Below are 14,414 nucleotides of genomic sequence, written 5' to 3'. Positions count from 1 at the left end.
GTAGGTAGTAATTGTAGTTCTGATGTCACTACTGTTACTTGAAACTATTTAAAGGTAGTTAAGCTGTGTTTGCTCCCATAACTTCAATTTCAATACAGACTGAATTATAATATTTATTAATTTGTACTACTTTAGTCCACTGATTTTAGGACCTTTAATTTATCTCAGACTTGTATTTAACCTTAATGTTTATAGGTATGGAACTCTGTTGGAATTATTCGCTGCTATAATGATGAGCAAGACAATGCCATAGATGTGGAGTTCCATGATACCTCCATACACCACGCAACACACTTATCAAACACTTTGAATTACACAGTAGCAGATCTATCTTATGAAGCTATTTTGTTGGCATGTGAAAGTACTGATGAACTACCAAGGTAAATTTCAGATTATTAGGAAGAATTGGTCACTGCTGGATTGTTAGATACAGAAGAGTTTCATACATAATACCTCAGAACATGTCTCTTTTTGCCTAATTGTCCTGTCCTTTACAGTCTCTAACTACAAATCAGGATGACATGGGGCATCTGGGTGACTCATTCGGTTTAGGCATCTGACTCTTAATCTCAGCTCAGCTCTTGATCTCAGGGTTGTGAGTTCAAGCCCTGCATTGTGGGGGGGCAGGGGAAATGACATGATACAATTAACAATTTATAATTGCAAGAGAAACTAAAGAGTTAGATAAAACATTGTTACTCTGTTTCATTACTATTGTAAGATATGTATGATATATAGATGTATATAATATGGTATATAATTATAATTATATAATTATCTCTGTAATTGCTTATATATTATAGACATGATTACATAATATTTAATATATATATTGTAAACAAACAAGCAGTACAGGATTTTTAGGAAATAAAAATCCCCCCCAGAATTCTACTTTCAGATATAACCACTGTTAACAATTTGGTATGTATCTTTTCTAGATTTCTTTTTGTACAAACCCCTGCCCCCTTTTTAACTTTACTTTATTAGTGTAATTCATGTATAATAAAATGTACTTCTTAGGTATACAGTTTAGTGAGTTTAACGAATGTGTATGTATCAACTGTCACAGTCAAAAAATTTTTTTAAATTTTTAAAAACTTTTTAATTTAAACTCATTTAATTAACATATATGTTTTTGGTTTCAGAGGTACAGACCTGTGATTCATCATTCTTATATAATACCCAGTACTCATTACATCACATGCCCTTCTTAGTGTCCATCACCCCAACCGCATACCCTTCAGCAGCCCTCAGTTTGTTTCTTATTATTAAGAGTCTTTTATGGTTTGTCTCCCTCTTTGGTTTTGCCCTGTTTTATTTTTTCCTCGTTTCCCCTATGATCCTCTGTTTTGTTTCTTAAATTCCACATTTTTAAATATATTTTTTTAAATATTCTATTTGTTTATTTGACAGACAGAGATCACAAGTAGGCAGAGGAGCAGGCAGAGAGAGAAGGGGAAGCAGGCTCCCTGCTGAGCGGAGAGCCTGATGTAGGCTCAGAAAATCAGAGCCTCGATCCCAGGACCCTGAGATCATGACCTGAGCCAAAGACAGAGGCTTAATTCACTGAGCCACCCAGGCGCCCCTTAAATTCCATATTTGAGTGAAATCATGATAATTGTCTTTCTCTGATTGACATATTTTGCTTAGCATCATACACTCTGGTTCCATCCTGTCATTACAAATGGCAATATTTCATTTTTTGATGGCTGCGTAATACTCCTGTGTGTGTGTGTGTGTGTGTCTACTTTTTTTTTTTTTTTTTTTTAATTTATGTATTTGTCAGAGAGAAAGAGAAGGAGAGAGAGAACACAAGCGAGGGAGCAACAGGCAGAGGGGAAGCAGGCTCCCCACTGAGCAAGGAGCCCAGTGCGGAATCATGACATGAACCGATGGTAGACGCTTAACCAGCTGAGCCACTCAGGTGTCCCTGTACCACATCTCCTTCATCCATTCATCTGTCAGTGGACAGCTCGGCTCTTTCCATAGTTTGGCTGTTGTGGACATTGCTGCTATATTTTTAAGTAATCCCTACAGCAGTGTAGGGCTCAAACCCATAACCCCAAGACCAAGAGTCACATGTTGTACCGACTGAGTCAGCCAGGTGCTCCTCAAAATGTTTTTTTATCTCTCAAAAATATTCCCTTGTATCCCTTTGCAGTTAATACCAGCCTTGGACAACTACTGACCTGGATTTTTTTCTGCTTTTTGGGTTTTTTTGTCATTATAAAATAGAATTGAAACTTTTTTTAAAAAATTTTTTTATGTAATATTTTTAAAGATTTTATTTATTTATTTGACAGACAGAGAGCACAAGTAGGCAGAGAGAGAGGAGGAAGTAGGCTCCCCGCTGAGCAGAGAGCCCAGTGCGGGCATCGATCCCTGGACCCTAGGATCATGACCTGAGCTAAAGACAGAGGCTTTAACCCACTGAGTGACCCAAGCGCCCCGAATTGAAACTCTTTTTAAAAAGGGAGAGGGCAGAATGATATTTGTTAAGTAGATACATAGACAAAATTATGATGGAAAAGCAGTGGAGTGCTGAATCCATCCATATTTTTTTAAAGAAGAAGAAAAATTTTTATTCGTCTTTCTGTTATTTCAGCCAGATTGCCTTTTCCTGATTTTTCAGCTGATTTTAATGCTTATACACTTGATTATAGGTTTTACCAACTCTGAGGTGATTCGAAATTAAAATCCTAATCGGATACCTTAGCTTCTTGCTGCTCTAAGTGTGGTCCGCAAACTAGGAGCATGGGTCACTTGAAGCTTGTCAAAAACAGACTCTCAGACTCCACCCCAGACCTAAATCAGAATCTGCATTTTAATGAGATCTACAGGTGCTTGAGTTTGCATTAAAGTCTGAGAAACTCATCTTAACATTTTAATTGGTTTCCTAATATACACATTGTAAAATCCACATACTACTTCATTATTTTTTTCAATACCTCATTATTGAATTAAATTAGTACACTAAAATAAACCACTGTTGACTCAGTGTCTCCAACTCAGAGTCTTCACATAATTAGAACATTTGTTTCCATGTGCAATTTTGATTTCAGATATCTTTCCCTGTTTTCCTGGATATGTTATTTCATAGCTATATACAATGTGAATTTTCATTTTAAAATTGAATTTAGAGGTGCCTGGGTGGCTCAGTTGGTTAAGTGTCTGCCTTTGGCTCAGGTCATGATCCCAGGGTCCTGTGTTTGAGCCCCGCATCAGGCTTTCTGCTGAGCAGAGAGTCTGCTTCATCCTCTCCCTTTGCCACTTACCCCCACTCAGGCACTTGTTCTCTCTTTCTCTCTCATATAAATACATTTCTTAAAAAAAAAAAATAGAATTTTAAATTACTCTTCAGAAAATCAGTACTACCTCTGTTTCTGAATACTATAGTATCTGCATTCCCAAACTTAACTTTAATAACTTATGTGTCTGTATGTATGCAAAGAAAAAAGACTGGAAACATCAAATTGTTTGCAGTGGTTGGTGATCTTGCTGGTGGGATTGTGTGATTTTTTTTCCTTTTTTCTTTTGTTTTCCTGTATTAAATTTTTTTGGCAGTGAAAGAACTCTTTAACATTTTGATGCTTCATCTCTTTTTTAAAATTTAGTCATCTTTTTCTGTATATTTGCAACCTAAGGTCCTATTCTGCAGATTTTAGTCTGCCTGTTTTCATTTAACATTAAGCTATGAGCACTTTCCTGTTAACATGACTGTTAAATGGCTTTAATATAGTCCATTTTAAGGATATTTCATAATTACTTTTTCAAAGCTATTTTTGGACTATTTATGTTTAATAGAAAAATTAGCTATTTGGTTTTGTCACTGGGGTATCATGATTAGTTTTATAGATATAAAATAGCAAATATGAAAGTTTGTTTCTGTCTTGTTTTAATTTTTAGCAAGCTTCACTGTCTGCACTTCAGTTCTTGGGATTCAAGCAAAGAGTGGTTAGTAGATATGCCTCAGAATGAAGATATTGAAGCCATATGTCTTGGTCTGGGATGGGCAGCTGCTGCCACTAGTGCCATGCTCCTTCGACTGTTCACTATTGGAGGTGTTCAGAAAGAGATCTTCAGTCTTCCTGGCCCTATAGTATCAATGGCAGGACATGGAGAACAGCTTTTCATTGTTTATCATAGAGGTAGGTTTTTTCCTAGTCTTTTATAATTTTACTGAGACCTGAAGTAAAATGAAAATTACTTGAGAATTTTTCTCTTTCTTTTATTTTGTTTTGGGTTATATACCTGCTTTTGCATTCATTTTGTATTTGAATCAGTATGGTCTTCAAATTTACAGAATTTTGTTGTATTCACTTATAGTAATGAAAAGGAAAATATTTTATTTGTAGGAAAACTGTATTGTAGAAAGAATTCCATGTTTAATTACTTCCATGTTTAAATCCTGTAAGAATTTTCAGAGTTTAAATGCCTCAAAAAATAAACTAACTTCTAGTGTACAGGACCAAGACAGTTTGAATATGACTTAAAAAGTTGCTGCTTCCTTCATTTCATATTCTGTCTTCAGTACCCATCACTATGTGTCAGGACTGATTTTATCAAGATTATTATTTTTTTTTTCATTATTTAGAGAATACTTTATTAGTTTCTGTAATCAAACCCATGTAGATAAGACCTTACATATTTAATACAGTGCGTTACCCCTGTACAAATGGAAAAAACTATGTTTAACATTTCTAGACCAATATGGCTGTTGATTTTATCAAGATTATTGATAGGGGGCAGGCAACCTTCATCTTAGGGCCATGAGTTCAAGCCCCATGTTGGGCCTAGAGCTTACTTAAGAAAAGAAGGAAGAGTACTGATAATCTTTTTATGCTTATTTTTTTTTATAATTCCATTAGAAACACATTTTCTATTTTTTAAAAATATTATTTAAATTCAAGTTAACATAAATAGTGTAGTATTGGTTTCAGGAGTAGAATTTAGTGATTCATCATTTACATATAACACCCAGTACTCATCACAAATGTGCCCTCTTTAATACCAGTCATGCATTTAACCCATCCCCCTGCCCACCTCCCCTCCCTCAACCCTCAGTTCTCTTAACTATTGAGTCTCTTGTGCTTTTTCTTCCTCTCTATTTTTATCATATTTTATTTTTCCTTCCCTTCCCCTATCTTCATCTGTTGCGTTTCTTAAATTCCACATATGAGTGAAATCATATGATATTTGTCTTTCTCTGACTGCCTTATTTTGCTTAGCACAGTACACTCTAGTTCCATCTTTCTCTCTTTTTTAAAATTTTGATTCCAACTTAGTTTAAATACAGTATTATATTAGTTCCGGGTGTACAATATAATGATTCAGCAATTCCATACATTACCAGTGCTCATCACACAGGTGCATTCCTTAAACCCCACCACCTATTTTACTCATCCCCTACCCAGCTCTTTCCTTTCTTGGTCTGTAACATCACTCTAGATGTTTTTTTACTGATAACTCCTTTGGCTATTCTTCTGGCTCTACCTCCTATGCCAGCCTCTTGGCTGGAGTGCTCCAGGACTCTATCACAGCCCTGCTTCTCTAGTACCTTCTCTAGATGAGGAACTTTCAGTCTTTTGACTCTTAGCCCTAATAAGAACTACATTCTACATTGCTATTCTGTACATATCTGTAAATGTAACTGAAATAAAAGTCTCATGGACAGTATTTATTCCTTGATTTCATTTTCTTTAAAGATCTTATTTATTTGACAGAGAGAAAGAGCACAAGCAGCGGGAGCAGCAGGCAGAGGGAGAGAAGCAGGCTCCCTGCTGAGCAAGAAGCCCAGTGTGGGGCTAGATCCCAGGACGGTGGGATCATGACCTGAGCCAAAGGCAGATGCTTAACCAACTTAGCCGTGCAGGCACCCCTGACTTCAATTTTCTTTAAATACTATTTGCAACTTTAAATTCATTTCTTGACTCATAGCTCAAAAGTACAGCTTGAGTAACTACCCTGGGATATCTCCTTAAGGCTTGTGGCTTTATTATTTTATTTTTTAAGATTTTTTTATTCATTTAAGAGAGAGAGCACAAGTAGGCAGAGTGGTAGACAGAGGGAGAGGGAGTACAAGGCTCCCCACTGAGCAGGGAGCCCAAAGTGGGGCTCGATCCCAGGACCACCCGAGCCAAAGGCAGACACTCAACCAATTGAGCCATCCAGGTACCCCAGGGCCTGTGGCTTTATATAGATCTGTGTGTCCATGACCTATAAATTAGTATCACCAGCCCTACCCTCTCCTTGTATCTACAGACTTATATATCCAGTGGCCACTTGCAATCTCTTTGTACAATTTTGATACTCATTTCAAATTTGGTCATAATAAAACTTTTGCGTTTTTGTTTTTTACCTTCCGCCTTGCCTTTTACTTAGTTTTCCCCATCTGCGTAAATGGCATACTCTTAACCCAGCCAGTCAAGTCAGAAATGAATCATGAATTCTTCTCTTGCCCTCACCGCCCCCACGTCAACCCTATCAGTGAAGTCATATCACCATGTCAGTTCTATCAAGTAAAACATTCCAAACCGTCTTTTCATCTCCTCCACTAAAACCCCTCTTCTCCTGGACTAGTAGCCCTGTACCTGGCTTGTTAGCTTCAACCCTTGCCTTCCATTGTCCATTCTCCATATAACAACCTGAGTGATCTTTTAAAAACATAAATCAGAACATGTCCCTCTTCTGCTCAAATTCCTCTGATGACTTCCCATTGCTTTAGAATAAAAATCAAACCTTTAATCACAGCTAGCAAGGTCCTACATGATCTGACCTTTGCCTGCCTCTTCAACCACATCTCTTGCCACTTTTTCTCATCGTTCATTCTCGCCATACTAGCTTCTTTGTGTTTTTCAAATTTACCAAGCTTGTTCCCATCTTAGGATCTTTTTGTTAGCTGTTCCTTCTGTTTACTGTATTACAGCTCTTTCCCCTAACTAACTTGCAATTTATATCTCAGCTAAATTTTACTTTCTCACACAGGCTACCTTTAGACTGTCCAGTCTAAAGTAATCACTCAGTCTGACACTCTGTATCACATTATTATTTTAATTCTCTGTTAACACTTAACATTTTTTTCCCCAAAATTAGTCTTCTACCTGAATATAAATTTCCTGAGGATATGTCTTCTTTACTATTGTAGCCTTAGTACCTCGCACATAGTAAGCTCGTTGTAAATATTTCTTGGGTGAGTGAATTACCGCTTAATACCACTTTGTATAAATAGTCCCTGTAACATAGTATTCTGCTTTATACCAGAATGGTACCTCAGTCAGGGGGGTTATCCATAAAAAGTAGTGCTAGTTAATATAGAGTTTATCACAAAATCAGTTCAGTTCACAGAAGGTACTCTAGACTGCATTATAGCTAAATAGTCTTTGAAATCTGATTTCTATTTATATATTCTCACTAGGTGCAGGATTTGATGGTGATCAGTGCCTTGGAGTTCAACTGCTAGAGCTGGGGAAAAAGAAAAAACAAATTTTACATGGTGATCCTCTTCCTCTTACGAGGAAATCCTACCTAGTGTGGGTTGGATTTTCAGCTGAAGGCAAGATAAATTAACTTATTTATATTAAAGACATTTTTTCAAGTAGAGATTGTTCCATTGTTTTATTCCTAATTATTTTTCTTAAGGTGAATTATCTATATTCTATGTGTAAATTTCTCTACTATGTTGGCAGTGGGGAAACTGGAATTGTTAGGCAAGATAGCCATTCTTTTATGTATAAGATCTGATGTTCATGTGAATTCTGTTTAGAAAACATACAAAGAGAGAAATACATTTCTCCAGAAGTTTGTTTTAGATAACGAGGAGATACAAGTCAGTAGTCAAGTTGTGGCTTTTCCAGGAGATTCTATGCAAAAAAAATAGGAAATTTCAATAGCTGCACTGTCTACTGCAGTAGCCATGTATGGCTGGCTATTGAGCACTTGAAATGTGGCTAATCCAGATTGAGATGGTGGTAAGTATGAAATACTCCAAACTTTGAAAGTTTAGTACAAAAAAAGAAGAATCTTAGTAATTCTTTCATATTAATTACATGTTAAAATGATAATATTTTGGATATATTGGATTTAATAAAATATATTATTCAAATTAGCTTCACTTTTTCCCCTTTCCTTTTTTTTAGCAGTTTTTTTTTTTAAGATTTTATTATTCATTTATATGACAGAGAGAGAGAGAGAGATCACAAGTAGGCAGAGAGGCAGGCAGAGAGAGAGAGGGAAGCAGGCTCCCTGCTGAGCAGAGAGCCCAACGTGGGGCTCGATCCCAGGATGCTGGGATCATGACTGGAGCCGAAGGCAGAAGCTTTAACCCACTGATCACCCAGGTGCCCCTTATTAGTTATTTATGTTCTAATGTGACCATTAATAACTTCCATTCATATAGCTTTGTTTTTTTCCCCCTACCAGTTAGATCTAGACTTGAGGAACATCCTGTTTGCAGTGTGAGAGGTGTATGAAGTCACAGATAATGAAAGGGGTAATTAGCAAATATGCTGTGTACTTCCTGACATGAGAACAGAATAAGTGGGAAACAGAGATGCTGACTTGTTTTCAGGTTAAGAATTGCTTAGGTAGAAGTTGAGGAATACAACAGTGACAAGGCCAAGAAAGCAAGAAGAAGAAGAGTACTAAACACAAATTTCTCTATATCATCACTGTTGGTCAGGTTCTGGTCATTTTTCCAAGTCTCTCTTAACTAGCGAAACTTCAGATTCAGGTTTAACTCTTTTTTTTTTTTTTAAACTGAAATTGGCTTTTAAAAATACTGCTATATTCCACTAGGTGGCATAGTTCTCACTGAAACTATCAGCTTTTCCCTTGGGTAAATTTTAGTCATGCAATTTTTTTTCTTTTATTCAGTTAGGTCTTACTCTGTGTGGTTAATGAAGTTTTGTGGGAAATGATCTTTAATTATTCACCTTTTTGCTTTAGAACTGACATTTGAATCATTGGTATATATTTTTGATATAGGATTTATTTCACAAATATGTAGCTATTTCTCCAAATGATTCCTTTTTCAATTGCTGTGTAGGTACTCCCTGTTATGTGGATTCAGAAGGTGTTGTTCGAATGCTTAACAGAGGGCTTGGTAACACATGGACTCCAATATGTAACACAAGAGAACACTGCAAAGGAAAATCTGATCACTACTGGGTGGTTGGTATCCATGAAAATCCCCAGCAACTCAGGTAGGCTATTAGAAAGTGCTTGGTTGTTTCTAAAAAGTACTGTGAAATTTTTTATTTTATACACTTTAAAGTATTTACAATTTTTTTTTGTCCTTCACCTTAGTTCATATATTTGCTTTCCATATTTACTAGCTTAGAAATTCATTTTGAAGTTTTCAACTGATTGCTTGACTTAGAACTTACTGACCAAAATAGAAGTTAAATTTAATGGTGAGACTTTAGTATTATTTCAGCCAGACAGGGAAGGGAGAGCTAAATGTGGCATTTCATCTTTTATTACAGCCTTTTATTTTAAACTGTGATTTAGAATTGAATAATTCAGTGGCTTTTTGAGAGTTGTTTTTTTTTTTCTTCAAAGATTTATTTATTTATTTATTTGACAGAGAGAGAGATCACAAGTTAGGCAGAGAGGCAGGCAGAGAGAGAGGAGGAAGCAGGCTCCCCGCTGAGCAGAGAGCCCGATGTGGGACTCGATCTCAGGACTCTGAGATCATGACCCGAGCCGAAGGCAGCAGCTTAACCCACTGAGCCACCCAGGCGCCCCTGAGAGTTTTAAAGGGCTCAGTAATTGTAACCAGAGAGAGGGCTAATAGAAATTTAGTAGCTGACTGCAGGTGTACAACTCTCAATCCATTTAGTCTCTATTCAATATTAAATATTTTCTTCTTTCTTTGACACTTGATATCTTCTTGGTCTAAGCAACTGGCAATGACATTATATCGGTACTTGGTGAACAAAGAGTTCTTTGCTTTCATGGAACTTATAGACTGGGGAGACAGATAACAGAAATAAGTAAATGTTAATTACTACTTGGGATAAATGCCATAAATTAATCTGAGCAGACCCACGATGGAGCATAACAGAAGGGCACATTCTAGGTAGCATGATCACATAGGACTCTTGATAAAGAGATAGAATTAAAATGAGACCCAAGACCAAGGAGTCTGTGAGGCAAAAGTGAAGTGAAAAATGATCCATGCAGAATAGACAGCATGTATAAAAGTCCTCAGGTCAGAAAGAGCTAGGTGTATTTAAAGAATTGAAAGAATGCAAAAATGGCTAGCATACAAGAAGTTGAGGGTTGATGGGAAGCATAAGTCCATGCTGATATCGGAAAGTTAGATATAGGCTGCATTATAGACCATATAGAGAAGTTAATATTTCATTTGAAATTGTATCATGAAGCCATTCTACAGTTTTATCTGGGGAATGATGTAATCTGATTTATACTATAAAAAGAAAAATACATGTGCTAAATGTCTTGGCAGAGGTAAGACTGAAATTAGGGAGCCCAGTTTTCAGTCGGGGAATTTATTCTGCTTTCTGAGAGTGTTTGGAGACATAGTATCATATTTTTAGCCATCACAATGATCAGGAGTTACCTGGCATCTAGAGAGCTGTGGCCAGGGCTGTTGAACATCTTAGAATGTGCAGGATGGTCCTACTGAACTACAGATCGTCCTTCCTTCCCAAGTGCTATCAGTGCCTCCTTTGAGAGACATTGAGGAAGATTTTGCAGTCATCCAGCAGAGCTACTAGTGTAGCTGGAACTAGGGTGGCGGCAGTAGAAATTAAGGAAACTAGATTTGAGATAGAAACAAGTAGGATTTTCTGATAGATGGCATGTTGGGAGTGAGAGAGAAGACTCAATAATGACACCCATGTCTCCAATTAAAGCAACTAGATGTATAGTCATACCATTTATAGAAATGAGAGGTGAAAACAAATTCGCTCTTGGGTATATTGTTGAAATGCCTGCAGAATATCTAAGTGGTGATATCAAGAAGGTATTATAATACATGACTGTAAGATATAAATTTGGGAATCACCAGAATATAGAAGGTATTTAAAGTTTTATACTTTCATAGTAAGTATATACTTCATAGTAAGTAAAGTATTCATGGTAATAAACAAGGGGCACCTGGGTGTCTCAGTCAGTGAAGTGGCTGCCTTTGGCTCGGGTCGTGATCTCCAGGTCCTGGGATTGAGCCCCACATTGGGTTCCCTGCTCAGTGGGGAGCCTGCTTCTCTCTCTGCCCCCCCACCCCACACTCACATGTTCTCTCTCTCTCAAAAATAAATAAAACACTTAAAAAAAATAAAGTAATAGTAATAAACGAGATCACTTAGAAGAAAGAAACAAAAAGGTCACAGAATCCACCCCTTAGAAATTCCAGCCTTTAGAGGTCAGGTATTGGGAGATGGAGCTTTTGAATGAGGAAAATGAATATTGGCTAAGCAAATAAGAGAAAAATCACTTGAAGAACATCATATTACAGAAGTCGTAAGTAGAGACTATTTCTAGAAAGGCACTAATTAGAAAAGAAAATAAAAATGGCTCTTGGATATGTGAAAAGATGATTGATATCAAAATAAGAAAAATATGAATCAAAACTTATAAAAACACTCTTTTTACTTATCGAGTAAGGAGAATCTGAAAATGATAACGCTCTTAGTTGGTGAAACTGGGGGGAAATAATCAAGCTTATAATTGCTGATAGGAGTATAATTGGTTATAATCCCTATGGAAGGCAGTTTGTCAAGAACTACCAGAATTAGAAATGCATGTGCTTTTTTATCTGCCTTAGGATTTTTTCTGCAGATGTACTAGTACTTGCTGTTTAAAGTGTGATCCATGGACCATCAGCATCAGCATCACCAGGGAGCTTATTAGAAATGCCAGATCTCAGGACACCGAGGTGGCTCATTCAGTTAAGCATCTGCTTTCCCCTCAGATCATGATCCCAGGGTCTTGGGATGGAGCCACATGTCAGCCTCCCTGCCCCTCATGCTCTCTTTCTTGCACGCATATGCATGCACTTTCTCTCAAATAAATAAATAAAATCTTTCAAAGAAAAGAAACACCAGATCTCAGGCATCACTTCAGACTTACTGAATCAGAACTTGCATTTTAACAAGATCCTCAGGTGATTTGTGTGTGCATTAAAGTTTAGGAAATAGTGCTGCTAGCACATGTGGAAATGACACGTGCAAAAGATACCCTGCCTTGTAGGATTGTTAATATTAGCAAAAGATTGGAACCCTAAATTTCTATTAGTAGAATAGGTAATAATGTTAGGTACAAGTGCATACTAGAGTACAATGTAGATTTAAAAGGGATGTGTATCAGAATATATAAAGAACTCTTGTAACCTAAGAAAAGGTAACTCAATTAAAAACTAGGCAGAGTATTTGAACTGACATTTCTCGAAAGAAAACACGCACGGCCTATAATGCATGAAAAGGTATTCATTAGTTATTAAGCATCATTATGCAAATCAAAATCACAGAGATACCACTTCATACCCACCAGGATGGTTATTATCTGAAAGATGGACAATAATTAGTGCTATTGAGCATGCGGAACCCTAAACAGCGCTAGGTGGGGATAGAAACTCGGTTCAGTTTGGCATTTTCTCAAACAGTTAAACAGAGTTAGTATATGACTTAACTGTTTAACTCCTAGGGATATAAATAAAGGAATTTAAAACTTGTCATTTGATTCCATATGAAATACCTGCCTTTAATCATGAATATGAGTAATTACTAATCTGTAGAAGTTATCACTCCTGTCTCCATTCGAATGACACTTCAGTTTAGCAAAAACTATCTTTATTGTTTCCACTGAAGATTTTTTTTTCATAATCACTACTGGTTAATATATAACTGAGTTTCCTAATTTTGCATGCTACAGTCCAGTTTGCTCTCTACTAACATTAGCCTTCCTTCCTTTTCTCTTTAGCTTTTAAAAGCTCTTAAGAGTTTTAAGCATGCTTGCAAACGAATTCTTGTTTTGAGTTTTAACAAGCATTTGTTACAGTACTGACTATATGTGCTGCACTATGTAAAGGCCTGGAAGAGTTGGCTGCTAAAATCATTATCTACTCCTGAGTACGTGCTCTAAACAAATTGTGAACAAAGTCTCCTCCGTGCAACCCAGAACACAAAGCAAAACTTGTTACCTGGGGAAAGCTTAGTCTGGACATTGGCCCCAGTTTTCACTAGTCTAATATTTTTTCGATTCTTCCCTTAATAAGAGAACAAGTTTTATTATCTATTTGAAAAGGAATTGAAGTAATTTTGTTTTCTTAGTAAACCATAGTTTATTTTTTGCATTTTTTCCTCCAGATGGTTTAGCCACGCAATTTCCTGGAGGCTTATTCATTATAGGCAAAACCCACCAAATTAGCAGTCAAATGAGTTTGTTCTTCCTCTTCTTTAATGAAAGGGGTATTTAATGGAGAACAGGTCTTTTTACTTCAAGTCTTTAAAGCTAAAAGTATAAGAAATTTTATTTATATCAAAGCAGGTTACTAATTCCCTGCTTTGATATAAATGTAGCTTTAAAAAACCATTAATAAAGTCCTAATTTTTCTTTGTGATAATTGCTTACTGTGATAAGTCAATAGAGTATTTGAGGTATAAAATTTTTTTAAACAAGAGAATATAAGTCTTCTTATAGAAAAAAATAAAAGTTAAGGCAATTAAGATTATTCCCAATGTTCCTTCTGATTATGTTAATATACATATATATGTATCATTAGACTTGTTCCTTTCCAAATGCACATATGCTTTTTCATTTTGCATGACTAATAAACCACTAGCTTCTGTGAATGACAGAATTGCTACAAGAGATTTTTTTCAGGTATTCAAACTACCACCTGTTATGGTGATAGCCACTGATTTATATGAAATCATAAAAGGAGAGGAAGAAGAAGAAATGAGATTATATGTTCAAAAGTATTGGAACGCTAAAAACATGTTTGTATTTTTTATTGTAGGGTCACAAAAAGAAGAAAGTGTATTCAAATCTTATTAGGAAGGGGGGCCTCTCTAGTTTAAAAGATTGCTGAGTATTGCCACTTATTTAATTTTTAACTATTCTAGTGGGCATTTGATAATACTAGAAGACATTTATGAAAAAAATTTACACCTGAGGATCTGATTTCTACTTAGTATTTCCCTTTAAGAAAGTCATGACTTTAAGCCATGACTAAAAGGCTGTACTATAAATTAAATGTGTGGTTATTAATAGGCATTGAACATTGTACTGTATTTTTAAATGACTAGAGAAAATAAAAAATTCACCCAAGGTACTTCGTGTGTGAGCAAGGTTTTCCAGTGGTTTTCTTATAAATAATTTGGAGTACATAAGTTGAAAGGGTATTCTACATGCGTATGTCACTCTTTGATTAATGAATGCTTTTTAATTAA

At 36.1% G+C, this 14,414-nt stretch overlaps 1 protein-coding gene across 2 annotated transcripts in view; it reads left to right on the top strand.

The window, feature by feature from the left end:
• The window catches only part of WDHD1 (WD repeat and HMG-box DNA binding protein 1), a 66,266-nt gene that overhangs the window by 35,950 nt on the left and 15,902 nt on the right, over window positions 1–14,414 (top strand). For both annotated transcript variants that reach the window (XM_059182150.1, XM_059182151.1), the window contains 4 exons: window positions 196–380; window positions 3,907–4,148; window positions 7,415–7,552; window positions 9,044–9,200. In XM_059182150.1, the coding sequence (XP_059038133.1) occupies window positions 196–380; window positions 3,907–4,148; window positions 7,415–7,552; window positions 9,044–9,200 (722 nt within the window). The remainder of the gene's footprint in view (window positions 1–195; window positions 381–3,906; window positions 4,149–7,414; window positions 7,553–9,043; window positions 9,201–14,414) is intronic.

This window comes from Mustela lutreola, chromosome 7 (assembly GCF_030435805.1).
Source record: "Mustela lutreola isolate mMusLut2 chromosome 7, mMusLut2.pri, whole genome shotgun sequence".
Lineage (NCBI taxonomy): Eukaryota > Metazoa > Chordata > Mammalia > Carnivora > Mustelidae > Mustela > Mustela lutreola.
Note: the sequence above shows the minus strand (reverse complement) of the source record. Positions and strands in the feature narration are given on the sequence as shown.